At 36.4% G+C, this 20,736-nt stretch overlaps 3 protein-coding genes across 4 annotated transcripts; 1 reads left to right on the top strand and 2 right to left on the bottom strand.

Annotated features, from left to right (window-relative positions):
* Window positions 1-4,602: 4,602 nt before the first annotated feature.
* On the bottom strand, window positions 4,603-12,440 carry LOC120413458 (eukaryotic translation initiation factor eIF1). Its single transcript, XM_039574295.2, has 3 exons — window positions 12,183-12,440; window positions 6,161-6,318; window positions 4,603-6,102 (listed from the first exon to the last, which is right to left on the bottom strand). The coding sequence occupies exons 1-3, from the start codon at window positions 12,208-12,210 to the stop codon at window positions 5,956-5,958; spliced, it is 333 nt and encodes a 110-aa protein (XP_039430229.1). The 5' UTR covers window positions 12,211-12,440; the 3' UTR covers window positions 4,603-5,955.
* Window positions 12,441-13,369: 929 nt separating this feature from the next.
* LOC120413501 (uncharacterized) lies at window positions 13,370-15,835 on the top strand. 2 transcript variants are annotated; one of them, XM_052710590.1, is made up of 4 exons: window positions 13,370-13,724; window positions 13,796-15,280; window positions 15,345-15,631; window positions 15,692-15,835. In XM_052710590.1, exons 1-4 carry the CDS (start codon window positions 13,691-13,693, stop codon window positions 15,833-15,835), a joined length of 1,950 nt encoding a protein of 649 aa, XP_052566550.1. In that variant the 5' UTR covers window positions 13,370-13,690. The 2 variants fall into 2 exon arrangements, with proteins under 2 accessions (XP_052566550.1, XP_039430291.1); XM_039574357.2 differs by having other exon boundaries at window positions 13,370-15,280.
* Window positions 15,836-17,503: 1,668 nt separating this feature from the next.
* LOC128092290 (uncharacterized) lies at window positions 17,504-17,995 on the bottom strand. The gene has a single exon (XM_052709257.1). The coding sequence runs from the start codon at window positions 17,993-17,995 to the stop codon at window positions 17,504-17,506; it is 492 nt and encodes a 163-aa protein (XP_052565217.1).
* Between the last annotated feature and the right edge of the window lie 2,741 nt (window positions 17,996-20,736).

The following is a 20,736-nucleotide window of genomic DNA, read 5'->3' as shown; positions in this document are numbered from 1 at the left end:
AATCCGCTTTGAAAATGCCGGCCCCGATACTCTTCAAGGGTGTTCCCCTCAGGAACAGGGAAAGATTTACTTACTTACAAGTTGGTAAAAATTCGATTCCGAAAAAAAAAATTAAGATGCGTGGAAAAAAGTTGATTTTATTTCGAGATGTATTGCAAACTTTGCACCAAATTCTCCACCTGTGCAAATAATAATTGCTCGCAAAATATTTGCATTTGCGAAAAATCACAAATCACAAGTAGAGCATTTTGGACAAATCACAAGTAGAGCATTTTGGAAACAGTTGTTGAAATAAATTGAAAAATCATTCAATCATGGTTAATTTAGATCAAACAGTTTGTGATATTTTATTTTGTTGAACTTTGTAAAAAAATGAAATAATTTTGTGTCACCTATAAAAGTCTCCATACAATTTTGGCAGCTGTTCATACAAAAATGGTACAAATATTCGAAAATCTTTAACTTTTCAAGGAATTCTTCAATTGATTGGTGTCTTTGACAAAGTTGTAGGTATTGATGAAGGCTATTCAGAAAAAATAGGCACACAAAAAAACGAGAATTTCTAAATATATATATTTTTTTTCTTTCAAAAAAATCCCATAATCCGTTTTTTTATTTTTGATGTTTTTTTATGTTTTACGAAACACAACCCCGCATCTTTTAAGCCAAAATGTTGCCGGCGAGTTATGAAATCTAGTATGCAAAAATTATTGACCACTCAAAGTTGATTTTTTTTTATAGCCATTCAAAGTTAAATTTAGTCCAAAAAATTCCGTTTTTTTTATTTTTAAAATAGTGTCCATGATTGGCCACTCCTGAAAATATTTCGATCGGGCTGTTATGCAAACAGGAAAGTAAACTACAGTAGTTGTTCGGTAACTGGGCGTTGTTTAACTGGGCGCTCGATAACTGGGCCGTAGCCCAATTAAAAAGCAGACAAACGTCACAAAACAAACCAAAATGACCAAAAACCAAAATGAGGGGTTAATGGATGCAAAAATCATATTTAATAAATAAAAAAACCTTTTTCAAACTTTTGTTTAATTTCAAGTTACAATTAAAGAAATATGAAAAGTAAGAATTGCAGGGTTGTTACGGGAGAGTCGAAAAAAAAATCCGCGCCTAATCCGCGCCGACATAAAATCCGAAACCGCGCGAAATCCTCAAGAGACGGTCAAGGCAAGGGTCGTGAAAAAAAACTTTAAAATAGAAAATACAATATTTAAAAACCTAAAAATTTAACTTCAAAAATATAACCTCAAAATAAAATCAAAATCTAAAATTATAATATGATAAAATTCTAAATATTCAAAAAAAAAAAATATTCAAAATCTAAGAATTTTTATATAGTTTGTAATCCAAAATCCTCGCTAAAATTTCACTCCGAAAGAAATTTAATTTCCGATATTAAAATAATGTCTTCTCAAAATTTCAAAATCTCTAACATAAAAAAGGACTTTCAAAATTGTGGAATTCAAGAATTTTAGAATTTTAGAATTTAAGTATTTAAGTATTTAAGAATTTAAGAATTTAAGAATTTAAGAATTTAAGAATTTAAGAATTTAAGAATTTAAGAATTTAAGAATTTAAGAATTTAAGAATTTAAGAATTTAAGAATTTAAGAATTTAAGAATTTAAGAATTTAAGAATTTAAGAATTTAAGAATTTAAGAATTTAAGAATTTAAGAATTTAAGAATTTAAGAATTTAAGAATTTAAGAATTTGAGAATTTTAGAATTTTAGAATTTTAGAATTTCAAATTTAAGAATTTAAGAATTTATAAGCTTAAGAATACTAAAATTATCTTAGATTTGAGAATTTTTTTTCTATATTATTTTGAATTTAATATTTTTTAGTTTTTAAATTTTGAATTTTTAATTTTGTTTTTTTTAATCTTCAAATTTTGGATTACCTAAATTTTTGGTATTTTGAATTTCAGATTGCTAAAATTTTGAATTTCAAATTTTTTAAATTATGATTTAGAAATTTCGAAAAAAATAATATGTATTTTGATTTTTTTTATAATAAAAACTATTAAAACATTTTTTTCATTTTTTTGAATTTCGGAAGCTTTGAATTTAGAATGAACATTCTTTTGATTTTCGCCAAGAATGTTTAAATTTAGAAAAAAAAATTCTACCGATTAAATTCTATTCCAAAATTCGAAAGTGGAGGCCAGCTTCTGCTACGACCAATCAAGCTCATATTTGGCGCCCACCAGAACAAGCCCCAATCTCGGCCCCAATATTACTTTTTGTTACACATTCTAATGTCTATATCTTCGGAAAAAGTTTGTAATATTTGATTTACAAAATTAAAAATTGAACAAATTCAATATAAAATTAAAAATAAATAAGGTTAAAAATCATTACTCAAAACTCAAAAGAAATTAAATATTCAGAGCCGGAGATGTTAAGAAAAAACAAGAAACATATCAACAATAATTTCTACATAATCTTTATCTTCATTTTTCGACGTTTCGTACTAAGAAAATACAAACAAACATTTTCAGAAGAAAATTCAATTAATAAAAATTATGAAATTCTTGCACTCAAAGGAAAAAAACAAATTATCGTAATTCCTAATAATATTTTTCTTAATAACTTGAAAGTAATTCTATCTCCCTAATTAATTTATTTATCAAAATTGCCATCCGCGCGAAATCCGCGCCTGAGCAAAATTAGCCAGCAAATCCGCGCGAAACGCGCCATCCGCGCGATCCGCGCCGTCCATAACAACCCTGGAATTGTAAATAAATTTGAGTAACTTTTATTTTTATATTTCATCTGGAAAATATTGCAGGCCAAGAGTGAATGATACTGATATGATGCCTCTTCAGTTGACGCTCAGGCGAGGAACATCCTGGAAGGAGCGTCACTGACTACGCCCGTAGTCCTGTTAGATCATTCTTGATCAGAACAGTATAGCTCTGGTTCCTTGCAAGTGTCCTATTTTCTTACCTCCACGTTGGCTTGGTTTTCATGATGACCTAGCTGGTGGCCTGTGGAAACGGATCGTAAACCTTTGACCACCGCGGGTCAGAGTAGAGACGGCTAAAAGAAAGGGGCGCGACAATGTGGGAAAGGGAAGTAATTTGTGATTGTAGACGGTATTGTTTTGATTCGCAGTATGTTGAGTCAACTGCTGTGGATGTACCTGAGCATCGCACAACGGGGTTTCTCTTCTTTCTATTTCAGCTAACAGCTATCTTCTGTTTATTTTGTTTCACTGATTTTCTAAAACGGCTTCTGTTTACTATCCTCCATTTGATTTCGATTTTACTTATTTGATTCTCTTATTTCTCAACGCTTTTCCACTCTATTTTAACAATTGATACTGCTGTAACAAACTGTCTGCTTTCCCTTAATTTGGCAGCGATGTCAATTTTGTTTATCATGTGCCTTTTCTTTATTTATCTATTTGAATAATTTCTCATCTTCCCTGAAAATTGCCCTCAATACAATCTAAGCTTGTTTGTTACCTCTATTTATTAACTATTGTTAATTTCTTTATCTACTTAATAAATTACTATCTTTCTTTTACTATTGATTCTTTACATAGTATATTTCCTTCACTGTCCATTGTTTTGAAACTTCACCTTTTTCTTAAGCAAGTGAGGTTCGAGCCCTTACTCAATTTAGGATAGACACAAATAATACTATTGTACTTTTGAAAAACTTTTCTAAAATGCTTAGGACCAAAATATTGTAACAAAACACCGCGACAAAAAAAAAATAGCAACAAATAAACACGACTCAACATTAGGGAAGATTTCAGGAGAAAACAATACACAGTAAATAACAATTAGTTTTTGAATTCAAACTAAAATAAAACAGTTTTTGCTTTAAAGAAAGTTGATAGGCACACTATAAATGGCTAGGCGCTTATACTTACATCAAACCCTACGTAATGTACCACCCCCGGCCGAGTTAAAATGCGTAACCGGAAAAGAAGGTGTGCATGCCTGGCACGAACACTCAAAGCGTGTTCTAGCGTGTTGCTCGTACTGACTCAGAGCAAGGGTGAGATGTAGGTGTAAGGGCAGTGCGTGTTCGTCGGGAACCTAGTGCATAAGATCGGTCAAGGCCCGTTCTTACACTGAAAATTGCGAATTGCGAATATTTCATCTGGAAAATATTATTCATCGGTGGTCCCCTCGTTATTTTTTGTTCAGCCCAGTAAACGAGCAACATTCGGTGACTGCACCCAAAATGAGAAGTATCCCTCAAAAGGATACTTTCTATCCTTTTTTCAAGTTCACCCGGCGTCACCCTTTCAAAAGGGTATGTCAAAATCAATACAATTTCGATACCCTTTTAAAAGGGTGAACTTGAAAAAAGGATACTTTTGACTTTGAGTGTGGGCTACGTTCTCAGCCCAGTTACCGAACAACTACTGTACTCTTAAATTATTTAGATCCAAGCTGACGGTCAAAATTTCGATGATGATAAAATGAAATTAGAATTAAAATGTGATCGCAAAACTCAAATTTAAGGTAAAAGGTAAAAAAATAAAAGCGATTATACGAAATGCTGATACAAACCTTCGGAAAATCGAGTCTAAACGGTATTCCGGCCATTTTCGGTAGAATAAAAGTCTCCGTTTGTTTGGTGGTTACGTGAATATAAGTTTATTATTTACTGGTGAAACTGTTACATTTTGTCTAAGTTCAAATGTGAAAAATTAAAATGAACAAAATTAAACAGGGGAGGGGAAAAACGAATAAGGGTCAGCACAAACAAACCCGGAAGCGAAACTAAAACCACCCAAACTGCACCCAGTTAAAACTGCAGTGCTCAATTCCATCTTCTTCTCTAAACACGTCGATCGCATTTAAATACATGATTCTTCCAGCAGCTTCTACAACGGGAGCAAAAATCTGTTCTAAGTCAACAACATTTTTTTGTTATGTTTTTGTTTTGGAAAGGCTTATTTTGACGAACGCGACCCGCGCAAGTAGCAGGTCGTTCTTCAACATCAACTAACCGATTTGGAAAATTGGAAAGGCGGTGCCATTTGAAAAGTTCAACAGAAAAACAAGTATTAACCAAAAGTGGTGATGGTGGGGGGGGGAAAACGAAAAAGAAACTGCTTCGATTACAACTTACAGTGTGCTGCGAAATACTAACGGCTTCTCTTCGATCTTCTACACTACACGGGGCACAAAACAGTTACTACTGGCTTGTTCCGATTCGTCGTTTTACTTCAAGAGTGTGAGGAATTTAATTATTTTGCTCTCTATTACCTACGCATCATTTATTAAACTTCACAATCATTTCAAGTGCTGTTATTTGTTAAATTTTACAATTATTTCAGAATGAAGAGAGAAAGAGAGTGTGGGAAAAACGGAAGCTAAATGTGGTTGGTGTTTTACTGTGTGTGTTTTGTGATCATCAAATTGTTATGTTGTCGTTTCTCAGCAGTGATTTTAAAGCGAATTCAGTTCATGTTGTTTTTTTTTTTGTTTTTTTACTAACTCATCCCGGCCAACGACGGCACTCCGGCGACTCTTCTTATTGGCGTCGTCCCCGCGATGGTGGCAGACAGAATAAGGAGCGGCAGGGCGTACACGCGCGCACGTACGGGACTACACATTTATTTAACTCACACACGCACAGAGAATTGTATGATTTGTGTTTGATATTACGTTTTGCTGGTTTTGGTTGTGAAATTCTGGTTGCTGTTTTACTGTGGAATACACCTCCTCCTCCTCCTCCTCCTGGTGGGTGGCGGCGGTGGTCGTCGTCGTCGTCGGTGGCTGAAGATTCCCAATCCGAGTGTGTGTGTGTTTGTTTGTGGCTTGTTAGGCCGGTCCGGTTACGTTTGCGCTGTCACATTTATCTAGAGAATCTCACACACCACGCGGCTTCGGCGGCGGTCAACGACAACAACAACAACAACAACAGCACCAACTGGGTGGAGATGATGATGATGCAGGTGGTGCTGTTTCCGCGCTTAGAAACCGTGCACCTTGAGCTGGTCCGGCTTCGCCAGGCCCGACTTGGTCAGCCACTGGCAAATGTTTTCCCGCTGGTCGCCCTGCAGCTGCAGAACCTCACCGTACTCGGGGTGCTCGATCACAGTGCCATTGCACGCAAATTCCTGCAAGGGAAAAACAATAACAATCGATCTCAACCGTCAATTCTCAACCCAAACTCACCTTCTTACATGCTCGCACGATCTTCTTCAGATCGTACTCCGCCGACAGACCCTGCACGGTGGTTAGTGTTTTGCGACCATTCCTCTGCTGGATTCTTATGTGCACGAGTCCGTCTTGTACATCATCATCAGCACCCTTTATTGCATCCGCAAATGGGTCTGTGCGTGGGAAGAAAAAAAGAGAAGAACAAAAATTAAGTTTAGTTTGATTTGCAATAAATTGCGCGAACATCCCAGCCTGCGATTGCCTCACTCTCGAGAGTCTCTTGTTTGTTTGTTGGGTAAAGTTCGATTCAACAAGCACAAGCAAGAGTAAAGTGCATGTGTCTTTTATTGCGTCTCAGCAGATCATCAGCTGGGGTGCTGAATCACGCCGTCAGAGCACACAACACGCGTTGACTGTAGTTGCAGCGTGATCTGTACGTGAGGAGTGTATGGGGGGTTTGGGCTAAAAACTGATGGACAATGAGAATTATTTAGACCCCTTTTTTAAATTATTTTTTATCAAATATTTAAATTATAAATAGCACGTAAGTTTGGCAAGCTCATCGAAGTTCTCACTAACTTGATCAATTAAATATATTCTAAAAGAAAGTGAATAAAAAAGTCAGATTGCAAAATTAAGTGTAAATCTGAGCACTTTGAGAGCTTTAAAAACAAACATTTTTATTTTTGAGTAATATTATTGGAGTTACTGTCATCCAGGTAAAAAATAAATAAAAACAAATATGCAAAATATGCGCTAGCTGGGCTGTAAACAATAACAAAGCAAAATGATCGAGGGGTCAGTGGATGCAAAAATTAATATCAGCAAATAAAAAATCATTTTCAGGTTTTCATAAAATTTCTTATCATATTCAAAGGATACTGAAAAAAATAATATTTAAAAAAATTATGAAATTTAAAAAAATATAAAAATTTAAAAAAAATTAAAAATGTTATAAATTTAAAAAAAAATAAAAATAAAAAAAACAGTTAATTAAAAAGCAGCCAAACGTCAAAAAACAATAATAAAGCAAAATGATCGAGGGGTCAGTGGATGCAAAAATGAATATCAACAAATAAAAAATCATTTTCAGGTTTTCATGAAATTTCTTGTCATATTCAAAGCATATTTTAAAAAAAATATTTTTAAAATTAAAAAAAATTTAAAAAAATTTAAAAAAATAAAAATAAAAAAACCAAAAAAAGTTTTAAAAAATTTCAAAAAATTAAAAAAATTAAACAAATTAAAACAAATAAAAAAATAAAAATTTAAAAACAATATTCGCAATTCGCAATTTTCAGTGTAAGAACGGGCCTTGACCGATCTTATGCACTAGGTTCCCGACGAACACGCACTGCCCTTACACCTACATCTCACCCTTGCTCTGAGTCAGTACGAGCAACACGCTAGAACACGCTTTGAGTGTTCGTGCCAGGCATGCACACCTTCTTTTCCGGTTACGCATTTTAACTCGGCCGGGGGTGGTACATTAAGTAGGGTTTGATGTAAGTATAAGCGCCTAACCATTTAAAGTGTGCCTATCAACTTTCATTAAAGCAAGCACTGTTTTATATTTAGTTTGAATTCAAAAACTAGTTGTTATTTTACTGTGTATTGTTTTCTCCTTAAGTATTTCCTAGTGTTGAGTCGTGTTTATATGTTGCTATTTCTTTTGTCGCGGTGTTTTGTTACAATTTTTGGTCCTAAGCATTTTATAAAAGTTTTTCAAAAGTACAATAGTAATATTTCTGTTGATTCTTTGATCATTCCAAAAATTGAGTAAGGGCTCAAACCTCACTTGTTTTAAAGAAAAGGGTGAAGATTGAAAACAATGGACAGTGAAAGAAATATATTATTGAAGAATCAATAGCAAAAGAAAGATAGTAATTAATGAAGTAGATAAAGGAATTAACAATAGTCGATAAATAGAGGCAACAAACAAGCTTAGATTGTATAAGGGCAATTTATAGGGCAGATGAAAAATTATTCAAATAGATAAATAAAGATAAACAAAATTGACATCGCTACCAAATTAAGGGAAAACAGACAGTTTGTTACAGCAGCATCAATTAGTAAATAGAGTGGAAAAGCGTTGAGAAATAAGAGAATCAAGAAAATAAAATCGAAAACAAATGGACGATAATAAACAGAAGGCGTGTTAGAGAATCAGTGAAACAAAATAAACAGAATATAGATGGTAGATAGAGAGCCTGGAGCCTATTAGAGGACGGACACCTCAAACCAAAAGCACCAATCGAAGCACGAGAACTTTCAAACGGAGGTACCAATCGAGCAAAAGACAAAGGATTTTGCTCGATAGGCACCTCCGCTTGACAGCTCCCGCGCCTCGATTGGCACTTCAGGCCTGAGACGTCCGTTCTCTAACAAGCTCCAGGCTCTCTAATGGTAGATAAAAACGGAAAGAAGAGAAACCCCGTTGTGCGATGTTTCAGGTACATCCACAGCAGTTGACTCAACATACTGCGAATCAAAACAATACCGTCTACAATCACAAATTACTTCCCTTTCCTACATTGTTGCGCCCCTTTCTTTTAGCCGTCTCGACTCTGACCCGCGGTAGTCAAAGGTTTACGATCCGTTTCCACAGGCCACCAGCTAGGTCATCATGAAAACCAAGCCAACGTGGAGGTAAGAAAATAGGACACTCGCAAGGAACCAGAGCTATACTGTTCTGATCAAGATAATTCGGATGATCTAACAGAACTACGGATGTAGTTAGTTACGCTCCTTCCAGGATGTTCCTTACGTGGACGTCAACCGAAGAGCACGCAACAAGGTCAGTGCCATTGCATGCTCTTAGGTATCAATCCTTGGCCTGCAATAAAAAATTTAAAAACAATATAAAAATAAAAACAAACAAAAAATTTAAAAAATAAAAAAAAACAAAAATAGAAAAATTTACAAAATAAAAAAAATTAAAATTTTAAATTTCAAAAAAAAAAGCAAAATATTGAAAAAAAAATTCAAGAAATTAAAGAAGTTAAAAACTTCAAAAAAAATTTAAAAAAAATTCAAAAATGTAAAAAAATCAAAAAATTCAGAAAGGAGAATGGGCAAATTTGTATGGGAACCAGCTTTCAAGGATGTACACAAGCAGTAGAAACTTTATTTGAAAGATCTCGCCGAGACATGAAAAAAAGTCTTCTGGACGAACTCTCTTAACCCCAGGGTTCAAAAGTTACAAGTTTGGGTATTTTGGGTTGAAATGTACAAAAAATCGTATTTTTGCTATTTCTAAAATCACTCATAAAATCCTTATTTTATTATGGATTTCGATCATCTTGACATCATTCGACGCGTATCAGCCAAAACTACAGGTTCTGATAAGTTTAAGCATGATTGAATCATAACTTCTCTTGTCTTCATACGTTTGAACCGTTTACAGTAGAAGTCTAATTTAAAAATTCAAAATAAAAAAAAATAAAAATAAGAAATTCTTAGATTTGTGTGTTTCAAATTGATAGATTTTCTATTTGTTTTAATTTGTTGAAGATAAATTTTTATTTTTATCTTTTTTTGGAATAATTCTAGTTATTTCGTTTTTATTTTAAAATAATTCCGTCATTTTTGTTTTTTTTTTATTAAAAAATCAATAAGGCCGTTGCACATATCTTCAAAGTTTATGTCGCCCCCCTCCTTTCTAAATTGGTCCGAAAAATCAGGGGACAAAAAATATTTTTTTCAAAAAACTTAAAAATTAAAAAAAATAGATTTTTTTAGAAAATTAAAAAAAATTAAAAAAAAAATTTCCAGCTAATTTAAAAAAATTTAAAAGTTAGGCCGTTGCAAATATTTTTCAAAAGTTTATGTCATAAAAAGTTTTTTTTTTCGGTGAAAAAAAAATCTCTTCAATGCTTTTATATTTTGATCACTAATGATTGCAAAACAACTGGGCAGGTGTAAAATGCACTTTAAAACACTTTTTTCATTCAAATGTTGAGGCCATGGCTTGTAATTTCAATTTTTATATTTTTTTGCCCCCCCTCGACCCCAACCAGAGTCGAGGGACATAAACTTTAAAAAAATATTTGCAACAACCTTAATAAAATTTAAAAAAATTAAAAAGTTTAAAAAATTTAAAGAATAAAAATTTAAAAAATAAAAAATTAGAAAATTTTAGAAAAAAAATGTAAAATCTCTAAAAATAAAAAAAATGGGTTTAATTTTTTTTTTAAATTTTAAAAATTTTAAAAGGTAATAAAATTTCAAAAATTTAAAAAAATTAAAGAAAAGAAATTTAAAAATTAATTTAGAAAATTTTAAAATTTTAAAAAAAATTAAAATCTCTAAAAATAAAACAAAATCTAAAAATTAAAAAAAATATAAAAACATTTAAAAATTTTAAAAATTAATAAATTGAAAAAGAAAAAAAATAAAAAAAAATCCAAAATTATAAAAGTGTTAATTTTTTTTTCTTTTTTTTGCGCATCGAGGTGGGATAGCCAGGATCAAATCAGTCCAAGTCCGGTTGTGTAAAGGAACGGTGATGGTCGTGTCAATCTCATGCGGATCGCTCGCACTCCATGGGAGCGGGGATTGAGGACATGATTGGGTAGGTTAAAATGAGATTGTTTTTGTGAGAGATTGTGGTACGGTGTAAATAAGCTAAATATAAAAGTGTTAAAAACTTTAAAAATTCTGATTTTTTTTAATTCCTAAAATAATTAAAAATTCAAGCAATTTAAAAAATCAAAAAGATTTTAAAAAAATTAAAAATCGATTCGAAAATAAAAAAAATAAATAAAAAAATAAGAAATTTAAAATATTAAAAAATGCAATAGTGTGTAGGCCGTTGTGAATATTTTTTGAAGTTTATGTCCTGATTGGAAAGCAACTGTACGCCTGTCAAATGCATTTTAAAACACTTTTTACATCCATATCAAGGTATTGACGGATTTTTGGCGAAATGAACTTTTTCTGCATTGATAATGCATGTTTGGGCTGGTTTAAAAATATTTTAAATTTGTAATTCCAATATTCGCTGGACAGGTGTTTCATGCACTTTAAAACACTTATTTCATTCAAATGTTGAAAGCATAAAATTCAATTTCTAAACTTTTTTTATTTTTTGCGGTGGGAATGACAAGGTAGCAAATTTGATCTCGGTATTCATAAGGGTGCAAATCAGGTGGGAAATCTTACCCCACACTCCCCTACAAAAGCGATCGTTTGACTCGAAGTGCTGCAGTTTGCGGTACCGTACGTGAGACTTGCTGTGAAGGCTCGCTGACACCAGCAGAATCAGGAAGCGTGAGCGTGGTTTCAATCAAGTTCAAGGAAGTTTACCTGAGCCTGTTAAGGACAACTTATACCTGGAGGCGAATGCAGTGTTGCTTTTTTTTTTACTTGAGCTGCAGGTAGCTTAGCGAACTTTCCCAATTCGAACTGCATGCATTCTGAATTGAATAGCAATAATCGTGATTCACCAGCCGGAAAACCAAAACAAACGCCGATGACTCATTTGGCAAAAACGGACATCAGATTTTCCACTATTCACCCTCCAAACCTCCACCCACCATCGAGGTACCCCTCGTCACGATTTGTTTAAAACGTCATCGGTCGCGGGGTTTCGAGAAGAAACCGGAAGAGAAAGTAACTAGAAACTTGTCCTCGAATCCGTGGCGCGACCACCCTGACCCAATTCCGGTTCCAGACGATGATGTCACCAATCAAATTGAAACTCAATTACAAATTGAACTGTTTCCATGCGCTGCTTCCTCGTCAAAAAATTAAAGAAAAAAAAATCCTTGACAGAATGAGGTCGCGCCGCGCCTTTGTCCCGCGAACGGAACACAAAGCACAAGCAATCGACCAGAAATCGCTGACGATTGAGGAACCTTGAGCGGTACCTTCAAGTCCAAGTAGGCATCGTCGACCAGCAACAGCAGCAGTATGGCAAGAGGCGAATTTTAATTGGCGGCCATCTTGGAATTTCTCGAGAGTTCGGCATTTCTCGCAGGCGGCCAGGCAGGAAATGGGGAGTTCCGCGGCGCGTGTGACCAAATTGTGTACTCACCGAATGTATTTAGATTCTGGATGGACATACGATAAACAAAATTGACCCGGAGAAGAAAATTAAGCTGGCCTGGCCTGCTCGCTGGTTTGTAAGCTGCTTGCGGTGGTTGCGACGGCGGCGTGGGGAATTTACACACACACGGGGGCTGCTTCTTCTTGGCTTTTTTTTTTTGCTTGCTCGCACTAGAGTAATTTGGTTCTCCACGGGGGGAGGAAGCACTCGCGTGGCTGCTCTGGTTGGTGGTCCGAAGTTGAATGAGTGTGGACAACGGAGAGAAGAATTTCTGTCAAATCGCACATTTTGAAACGTCAAATTTGAAGTGCGTCTGGTACTGCAGTTTTCGGTGTGTGTGAATCATCCCCCGTTGAGTTTGTTTACAGTGGTAGCGGGTAGAGGTGCACAGTGGGTTAAAATGACGATTGGTACTTTATTTAACACGAACGGACGTATAAACGAAGAACTTTGACTAAGGGCTCTTCACAGGGTTGTTACGGAGAAGTCGAAAAAAAAATCCGCGCAGGATTCGCGCCATATTTTGAAAAATAATTTCCCGGCAAACATACAAGAGAGTTTTATAATAACTTCTTTTTTATGTAAAAAGAATGTATTTGAGAATTAAAAATTGAACTTGTTTTATGTTTAAGGGCTCTGTCGGAAGGAACGCAAAAATCTCAAAAGTTCAAATAATGTTGTATTCAAAAATACATTTTTCAATCCAGAATAGCCTCATGAAGCCGAATCTCAGAATGCAGAATCTTGAAACGCCAAAAATTATATGGTCAAATTTATTTTTGCTAGGATAAAGCAAACCAGAGGGAAGGTAATCTGGAGTTTTTTTAAAGGTTCAATAAACCAAATTTTCAGTTTTTTTTTTCCTTTCTGGGTGTTTTTTATTACTCTTTTATTACTGACTCAAGGCGGTTTCAAAAACACTCAAAAAGCAAAAAACTGGAAATTTGGTTTATTGGATCTTTTAAAAAATACTCCAGAAAAGAAAAATAGAAATGTATACATTTAAAAATTTAGATTTAAAACCTAAATAAAATTTAAATTTAAACAAATTTTAAAAATTGGTTGTAATTTGTCCTCAAATTTTCGCTAACCTCTTACTCACGACTCCAAAAATGCTCCATCAGATCAGATTTTCTGTAATCTAAGAAGGTGACAAAAATTATAGCATTTCGACGCCAACATTTCAAAAGGCGTCATGTACATTTTGACTACTTTCGGATTATTACATTTTCTAAAAGTACTTGTAATAAACTATCTTTTCACCAAAAATGAGCAAAAGTTACTTTTACAAAGTTTTGTAATAATCAATTGAAATAAGACTACATAAACAAATTTGTTGGCAGCACCTTTGTGTGTCGATGTACCCCTGTCAACCAAAAGGGAAACAAAAGAGAACATGTACCATAAACGTCAAATCATTCAGTGTTGTTTATGTCATCTTTTTTTCACGTGGTCTGGAATAAAATTTAGTTTTTTGTCTTCTTAGTTGAATTAAAATGGAAAATCTACATGGAATACAGCTTCTACTGAGTATTTACTTTAATTTTACGTCAAATATCTAGAAATTAACTATTTTGTGTCTTGTTTTTCTACTTTATTAGATGCAGCTTCACAGTTGGAGGAGGAAGCCGTCCAGCCAAATGAAACCTCCATTTGGGAGGCTTCTTTTCGGAATGTAATCGCTTCTACCCCACGACGGGATAATCCGTTCGGTGCGTTTCATGAAAATACCCATGAGGTCCCGGTCGTACGAACGATGGACGAGCTCTTGCTGCAACCTGATTTGACGATGAACGAGACTGGTATGCTGGTCAGAACTGTGGACGAACGCCTCTTCCGGAGGAATCTATTTGACAGCATTGAGAACGTTTCTTCGTGTGTCAACACTGGTGGGCCTCGTTTGGCGGTGGGTGGTGGCGCAAAAGTGGTTGATGCCAATCAAAATGAATTTGTCCTGCCCGAGAAATGTGAAACCTTAGAACGGAAAAACTTCTCGCTGCGGAACGATGTACTGATTGCTCGCGAGTATGATTCATCGTTGCTCGTCCAAACGTTGGACTCCTCAAGAACGGTTCCGGCAGCCAGACCCAATCCGACAGCACTTGACGTAACGAACCATCGCCTGTTTCGCCAGAGTAGATCACGCCTGAACGCTAGTGATCAGGTTCCTAAACATCGGGTTCTCCAGCGTCGTAGTCGTCTAGCCAGAGTGAACCGCCAGCCTCTCCACGACTTAACTAACCAGAGTGTTCCTGCAAAGAAATCCAAGATAGCTCACGCGTGTCCGCAAGTTGGTGACAAAGGGCAGCTGCGCTACCGGCTTCAGGTCGAGCTGAACATCGCAGCTCCATCGGACGAAATTGGAACTGGAGCTCAAGCCCAAAGCAGTGACGACGGAAACGACTCACTTCAGGACGAACTGGAACTTGCGGATCTGTCGGGTGTCCTTGGCGATCTGAAGCGTTCGCAAGAAGGTGACGAAGAGACGCCGGGCGACCATCTTCAGGTCGAGCTGCGTCAGGCGGATATTGTGGTTCCGTCGGGTTGCCGCGGCAACACGAAGCGTGCGCAAGAAGATGACGAAGAGACGCCGGGCGACCACCTTCAGGTCGAGCTGCGTCAGGCGGATATTGTGGTTCCGTCGGGTGGCCGCGGCAATACGAAGCGTTCCCAAGAAGGTGACGATGAGACGCCGGGCGACCGTCTCCAGGTCGAGCTGCGTCAGGGTGACCCATCGGGCGGCCGCGGCAACACGAAGGGGTCCAAGGAAGGTGACGATGAGACGCCGGGCGACCATCTCCAGGTCGAGCTGCGTCAGGCGGATATTGTGGTTCCGTCGGGTGGCCGCGGCAACACGAAACGTTCCCAAGAAGGTGACGAAGAGACGCCGGGCGACCGTGTCCGGGTCGAGCTGCGTCAGGACGATACAGCAGATCCGTTGGGCGGATTGGCAGCCGATGAACAAATAATTGAAGATGACGACGAAGCTGATTCGGATCTGCTCAACGACTTTACGCTTGACGAATATTTTGAGCCATTCCACAATTTGAGCTTAATTGACGATGATCAGAACGCCGCTTTGGATGGTTTGTATAACGTTAAAATAACTGACTTAATTTATGTATAATTTTGAATTTTGATAAATTTCAGATAGCACCGATGACGACCAAGTTGATCGCAAGCCTACTCGACAATTTTCTCTGACCAAAAGGAACAAGGCGCTAAGGGAGAAAGGCCTTGAGTATGTCCGTGCAAATGGTGAGAAGGTTGCTGCTAGACAGATTCGGCCACCTTGTGGCTGTCGGATGGGTTGCCAACTAAAATTCACCGACGAAATCCGTGACAGGATGCTATCCAAGCTGCTTGCACTGAAGTCATCTGGCCAAAATCAGTTTTTGACCAGCCATATCGAGGTTACTTTTGCGGCAAAACATCGCGTAAGTTTCTGTACTTTCTTAATCCATACATTCGTACAAAAACTTTAATTCCATTTCTAGGTCGTTAATTCGCAGCGAAAATATACATATTTGTATTTTTTGCCAGCTGTCGGTGGAAGAGTAGCCGTATGCAAGATCATGTTTGCGGCAACCTTCGATCTCGGCAAGACCAAGATCAGAAATCTTGCGCTAAATGTGCTCTAAGGATCTGGAATTGCCGCTGAAGATGGCAGAATGAACAACTCGAGTCATATCAAGATCAGCGAGGAACAACAAACAGCTGTCGAAAAGCACATCAAGTCGTTTCCTCGATACGTTTCGCACTACTGCCGCGAGTCATCAACCCGTTTATATCTGCCTCCGGATTTGAACATTCAAAAAATGTACGACCTGTACCTGACCGAATGCCGCAAGTCTGACGCCAAGGCTGTTCATTACAACACCTACCGGATGATATTCAGGTCGTTCAATCTGAGCTTCAAGAAGCCTCAGAAGGATTGTTGTGACACCTGTGACAAGTTCAGAGTTCGCATCAAGACAGCGCAAGACGAGAACACCAGACTCAACATCGAGAAAGAACAACAAGACCATCACGTGGCTGTAAAACAAGTTTACAACATGAAGAAAGCGGACGTTGCAAGAGCGAAACACGAACCGACGGTGTGCACAGTCAGCTTCGACCTCGAAAAGTGTTTACCGACGCCATTCCTTCGCTGTGGAGTTGCCTTTTACAAGAGGCAACTTTATACGTACAACTTGACCGTGTTTTATACCGTTGGAAACCGCCACCACGTGGCTTGCTACTTATGGAACGAAACAGTGGCAAGACGAGGAGCTCAAGAGGTGGGTTCCTGCCTGCTGAGGTTTATCTCCGATTTGCTGGAAAACTATCCTGCGGTCAGGGAACTGATTATGTACTCAGACCGGTGCTCCGGCCAAAACCACAATTATGTCATCTGTGCGATGTTCAACTACGTCGTCGAAACACTCTCGAAATCAAACACAAACCTTCTCATCCGTCATAACCTCATGGTGTCCGGACATTCCCACATGGAGTGCGATTCGGTGCACGCTAGTATCGAGAAGGCAAAGCGGAACACAGTGGCCAACATCGAGATTCCGAAGGACTGGGCGATTTTTATCGCTCAAGTGAGGCGGAAGAACCCGTTTGAGGTGATTGAACTCGCACAGAGTGAATTCTACGCGTTGAAGGACCTGTTTGAACGGTTTTCTCGGCCAAAGTTGGACAACAACAGCTTGCCGATGAAGTTCAAACCAATTGTTTCGTTTGAGTATTCTACTGCTCGCCCGGGGACGGTCGGTTTCAAAACCAACCACACACAGGCTTCTTACAACACGTTCACTATGGCCGATCCAGCAGACCTTGAAAGCACACCGATTCCGGAACTCCGCCCTATCAACACCCAGCCGCTGAAACTACCAAAAGAGAAGCTGGACGATCTTCGACAACTTATGGGCTATATTTTCAACAAGGAGTACTACCAGACGCTACTCTCCACCATCGTTGCTCCGAAACGCGGCCGGAAACAGCAAGAGGAGCCCCACGTTTTTGTTTTTGACGACGATATGGACGCAGATGTACAAGAAGACGGCTAACTCGAGTTCGAAGAATCTTTAGCTAACTCTGTTTTGTTATTTGACTTAGTATTTACTGCTCTGTATTCGTTTCGAAAAGAAAGTTAAACTATTAATTTAAACTTGTTTTATTTCTTTTTATCCGAACTATGACATTTGCTAACAAGTCATCTACAAGAGGATGTTTTCATTATTAAAGTTCCCACGTTTACTCTCTTGTCCCCATATTCGTACGTTACTACCTGGTTTGATTTTCTTCACTCCTTCTTCCGGGATCTATTCCTGTTTAGTTCCGCTCGCATACCAGCTGGAGCTATTTTCTTTTTTGCCACCGATCTCATCAGGAGCAGGAAAACTCCTTCCGATGCGCTGCAAACAAAAGTTGCCAACCGTCCCCATCAACTCAGCCTTCTTCCCCACCATCACACCAACGGCCTGCGTTTGCATCTGCAGCTGCTCCTGAATCGGACCCAGCTCGCTTGTCACCTTCGTGCTGTTCTCCACCCTAAGCTTATCGATCTCATTCCGCAGCTCCTCCATCGTCGACTGGTTGTTCCTCAACCGCAACCTCAACTCGTTATTCTCCAGCTTTTGCGCGTTCAACGTCCTCACCAGCTCCGCCTTCTCCGACTCCAGCTCCAAAATCGTATTCTGCGGCCCCAAATCCGCACTGGCATTCGCAATCAACTGGCCAATCCCGTCGGAAATCCGTTTTATACTGTGCACACTCGCCTGGGGAACATCCGGCCGCACAACCTGCGGCTTCATAGCGAAGAAATCTGCCACCCCATGACCACCTCCATTGTTAAAGTAGCTCGCAACCGCCGGACCACCGTACGACGAAGGACCTGGCGACGCCGGCAGGTGATTCTGGTTCTGGATGTCCTCGAAGCAACTGCTGCTGCTGCTGGACTGGGCCGGAACGGGAGTCTCCCGGGCGGAGCTTGGCTCGCTGCCCCGCGGAACCGAGTCCTGCTTTTACTTTGACTGGTATTGCTTGAGCTGGACAAAAAAACAGCAACAGAAAGTTCAGCCTAAAATTAATAAAAATGCTGTGTTGTCACTGAAATTTGATAAATATTACTATTCTACTTACCTATCACTTGCTATTACATTATTCCACCGCATAATTGCACCAGAAACTCTTTTTTCTAGAGAAAACTGAATTTAAATTAAAAAGTAACATCAACTTTCCGCCAAGAAATGGGCATCAAGAAAAAAGCTACATGTACATTTTTGTCAGAAAAAGACTACGTAAACAACTTCCCATCAATTTGCAAAAAGCGCCATGTACATTTGCCGACGAAAAGAAAATCATAAACAAATCCCCCGCCAATGACAGCAGGATGATATAAACAGTTGCATTTTGAAAAAGGGCTATGTTTATTTTCCTTAAATATAATGGCTTAAAAAAAGTTTTATTTAATATGAATGATCAAATATCGATAAATGCGACGTTTTTTATCGTTTGTTATCATTATCACATCTTCTTTTGCTTTTATATTAAAATATGAATTGAAAAATGATGCGCAACATTGTGATGCGTTTTTCTCAAAACGCATGGTTTGTACATGATGCTTTTTGAAATGTTGGCGTCGATTTAAGCAATTTGCAAATTTACAAATTTACAAATTTACAAATTCACAAATTAACAAATTAACAAATTAACAAATTAACAAATTTACAAATTTACAAATTTACAAATTTACAAATTTACAAATTAACAAATTTACAAATTTGCAAATTTACAAATTTACAAATTTACAAATTTACAAATTTTCAAATTTTCAAATTTTCAAATTTACAAATTTACAAATTTACAAATTTACAAATTTACAAATTTACAAATTTACAAATTTACAAATTTACAAACTTAAAATTTACGAATTTAGGCCGATGCAAATATTTAAAAAAGGGGGGGGGGCAAAAAAATAAAAAAATATAAAAATTTAAATAACAAGCCATAGTCTTCACAATTAAATGAAAAAAGTGTTTTAAAATGCATTTTACACTAATTCAGTTGTTTTGCAATCATTAGTTTTCAAAAAATCTAAGATCTGACAAAGACAGAAATTGTATCGAAAAAAAAGATTTTGCATCAAAAATTTTCAAAAAATCTTAAGATTTTTTAATAAACCCAAACATGCTAAAAATGATTTTAAACGCAGGAGAATGTATTTTAATTTGATTTCAGTTTGTTGCACTTGAATTTTCATTGAAATTTTGAAGTTTATTGTAAAAATATTTTTTTTCCCCCTGATTTTTCGGGCCAATTTTGAAGGGGGGGGGGGGGGGGGGGTGACAAAAACTTTTAAAAATATTTGTACCAGTCTTAATAATTTAAGAATAATTTGAAAATTGTAAAAAAAATCTATTTTTTCTCGATCTACCACCGACAATCGAAAAAATCTCGATATAAGTTCGAATCTTGACAAAAATTTTAAAAAATTCATAATTTTCAAACAATTTAAATTTTTTCAATAGATTCAGAAATTTAAAAAAAATTAAATTTCAGAAAATTTAGATTTTTTTTTTAAATTTTTTTTTACTATTCATAAAATTTAAAAACCTTAAAAATAAAAAAAAAACATCAAAAATTTGAAAATTAAAAAAAGATTGTGGATTAACTTAGAGCATGAAAGGACGTTTAAAAAACAAAACAAAAATAATAATAATATTGAATGTATGGCCCTTTTGAAATGTTAGTCTTGATTTATTTTTTTTAAATATTTTATTCGAAAAGATCGAAAAGATTCGAATGTTTCATATTTTAACATTGTAAATCGGACCATTAGTTGCTGAGATATCGACATTAGAAAATGGTGGGTTGTTTGGGTGAGACTTAGCAAACATCAATTTTCCTGTTTTTAAACCTTTGTATGGCAATATCTCAGCAACTAAGGGTCGTATCAACAATATTCAAAAAAGCAAAATATAGAAAATTATCTCAGCTTTTCAAAAATAAGTTTTTCAAGAGTGGGCAAACATGTGCACTAACTTAAAAAAAAACTGCGACTATTTTCAACAAAGTCACCTAAAAATGGATTTAACTTAAAAACGGTGTACTTTATCAAAATTTCACCAAAGTACTTTTTGATTGCAAATTTGATTTTACATCAAAAAATAAAGTTGAAAAATTTTGAAAAATGATTTTTTTTGAAAAAATCAGTATTCGAAAATTCATAACCCGCTCAAAAAATGTTTGCACAACCTGGAAATTTCTGAAAAGTTGGCATTTGATGTCCTCTAAAACATATCAAAAATAAAAAAAAAGTGTTTTTTTGCAAATCAAGTTTTAGTGACAAAAAGTTAAATAAAAAATCACCAAATTTTTATACCGTGTATCATTTTTTTTTTCAGTGTAGTCCATATCCATACCTACAACTTTGCCCAAGACTCCAAATCGATCAAAAAATTCCTTTTGAAGGATTTTTGAATTTTCATACATCATTTTTGTATGGCCAGCTGCCAAATTTGTATGGAAACTTATATGGACAAACTAATAATGC

The sequence above is a fragment of the Culex pipiens genome, chromosome 3, assembly GCF_016801865.2.
Source record: "Culex pipiens pallens isolate TS chromosome 3, TS_CPP_V2, whole genome shotgun sequence".
In the NCBI taxonomy this organism is placed as follows: Eukaryota; Metazoa; Arthropoda; class Insecta; order Diptera; family Culicidae; genus Culex; species Culex pipiens.
This window is presented reverse-complemented; position numbering and strand designations above follow the sequence as displayed.

Coding starts and splice junctions, on each gene's coding strand:
- LOC120413458 (XM_039574295.2), bottom strand. CDS start 12,210: ATGTCCATCCAGAATCTAAATACATTCG. Junction 6,319..12,182: donor CCAGAATCTAAATACATTCG/GTGAGTACACAA, acceptor TCCCACGCACAG/ACCCATTTGCGGATGCAATA. Junction 6,103..6,160: donor TCGTGCGAGCATGTAAGAAG/GTGAGTTTGGGT, acceptor TTTCCCTTGCAG/GAATTTGCGTGCAATGGCAC.
- LOC120413501 (XM_052710590.1), top strand. CDS start 13,691: ATGGAAAATCTACATGGAATACAGCTTCTACTGA. Junction 15,281..15,344: donor TCAGAACGCCGCTTTGGATG/GTTTGTATAACG, acceptor GATAAATTTCAG/ATAGCACCGATGACGACCAA. Junction 15,632..15,691: donor CTTTTGCGGCAAAACATCGC/GTAAGTTTCTGT, acceptor TTCCATTTCTAG/GTCGTTAATTCGCAGCGAAA.
- LOC128092290 (XM_052709257.1), bottom strand. CDS start 17,995: ATGAAGCCGCAGGTTGTGCGGCCGGATGTTCCCCAGGCGAGTGTGCAC.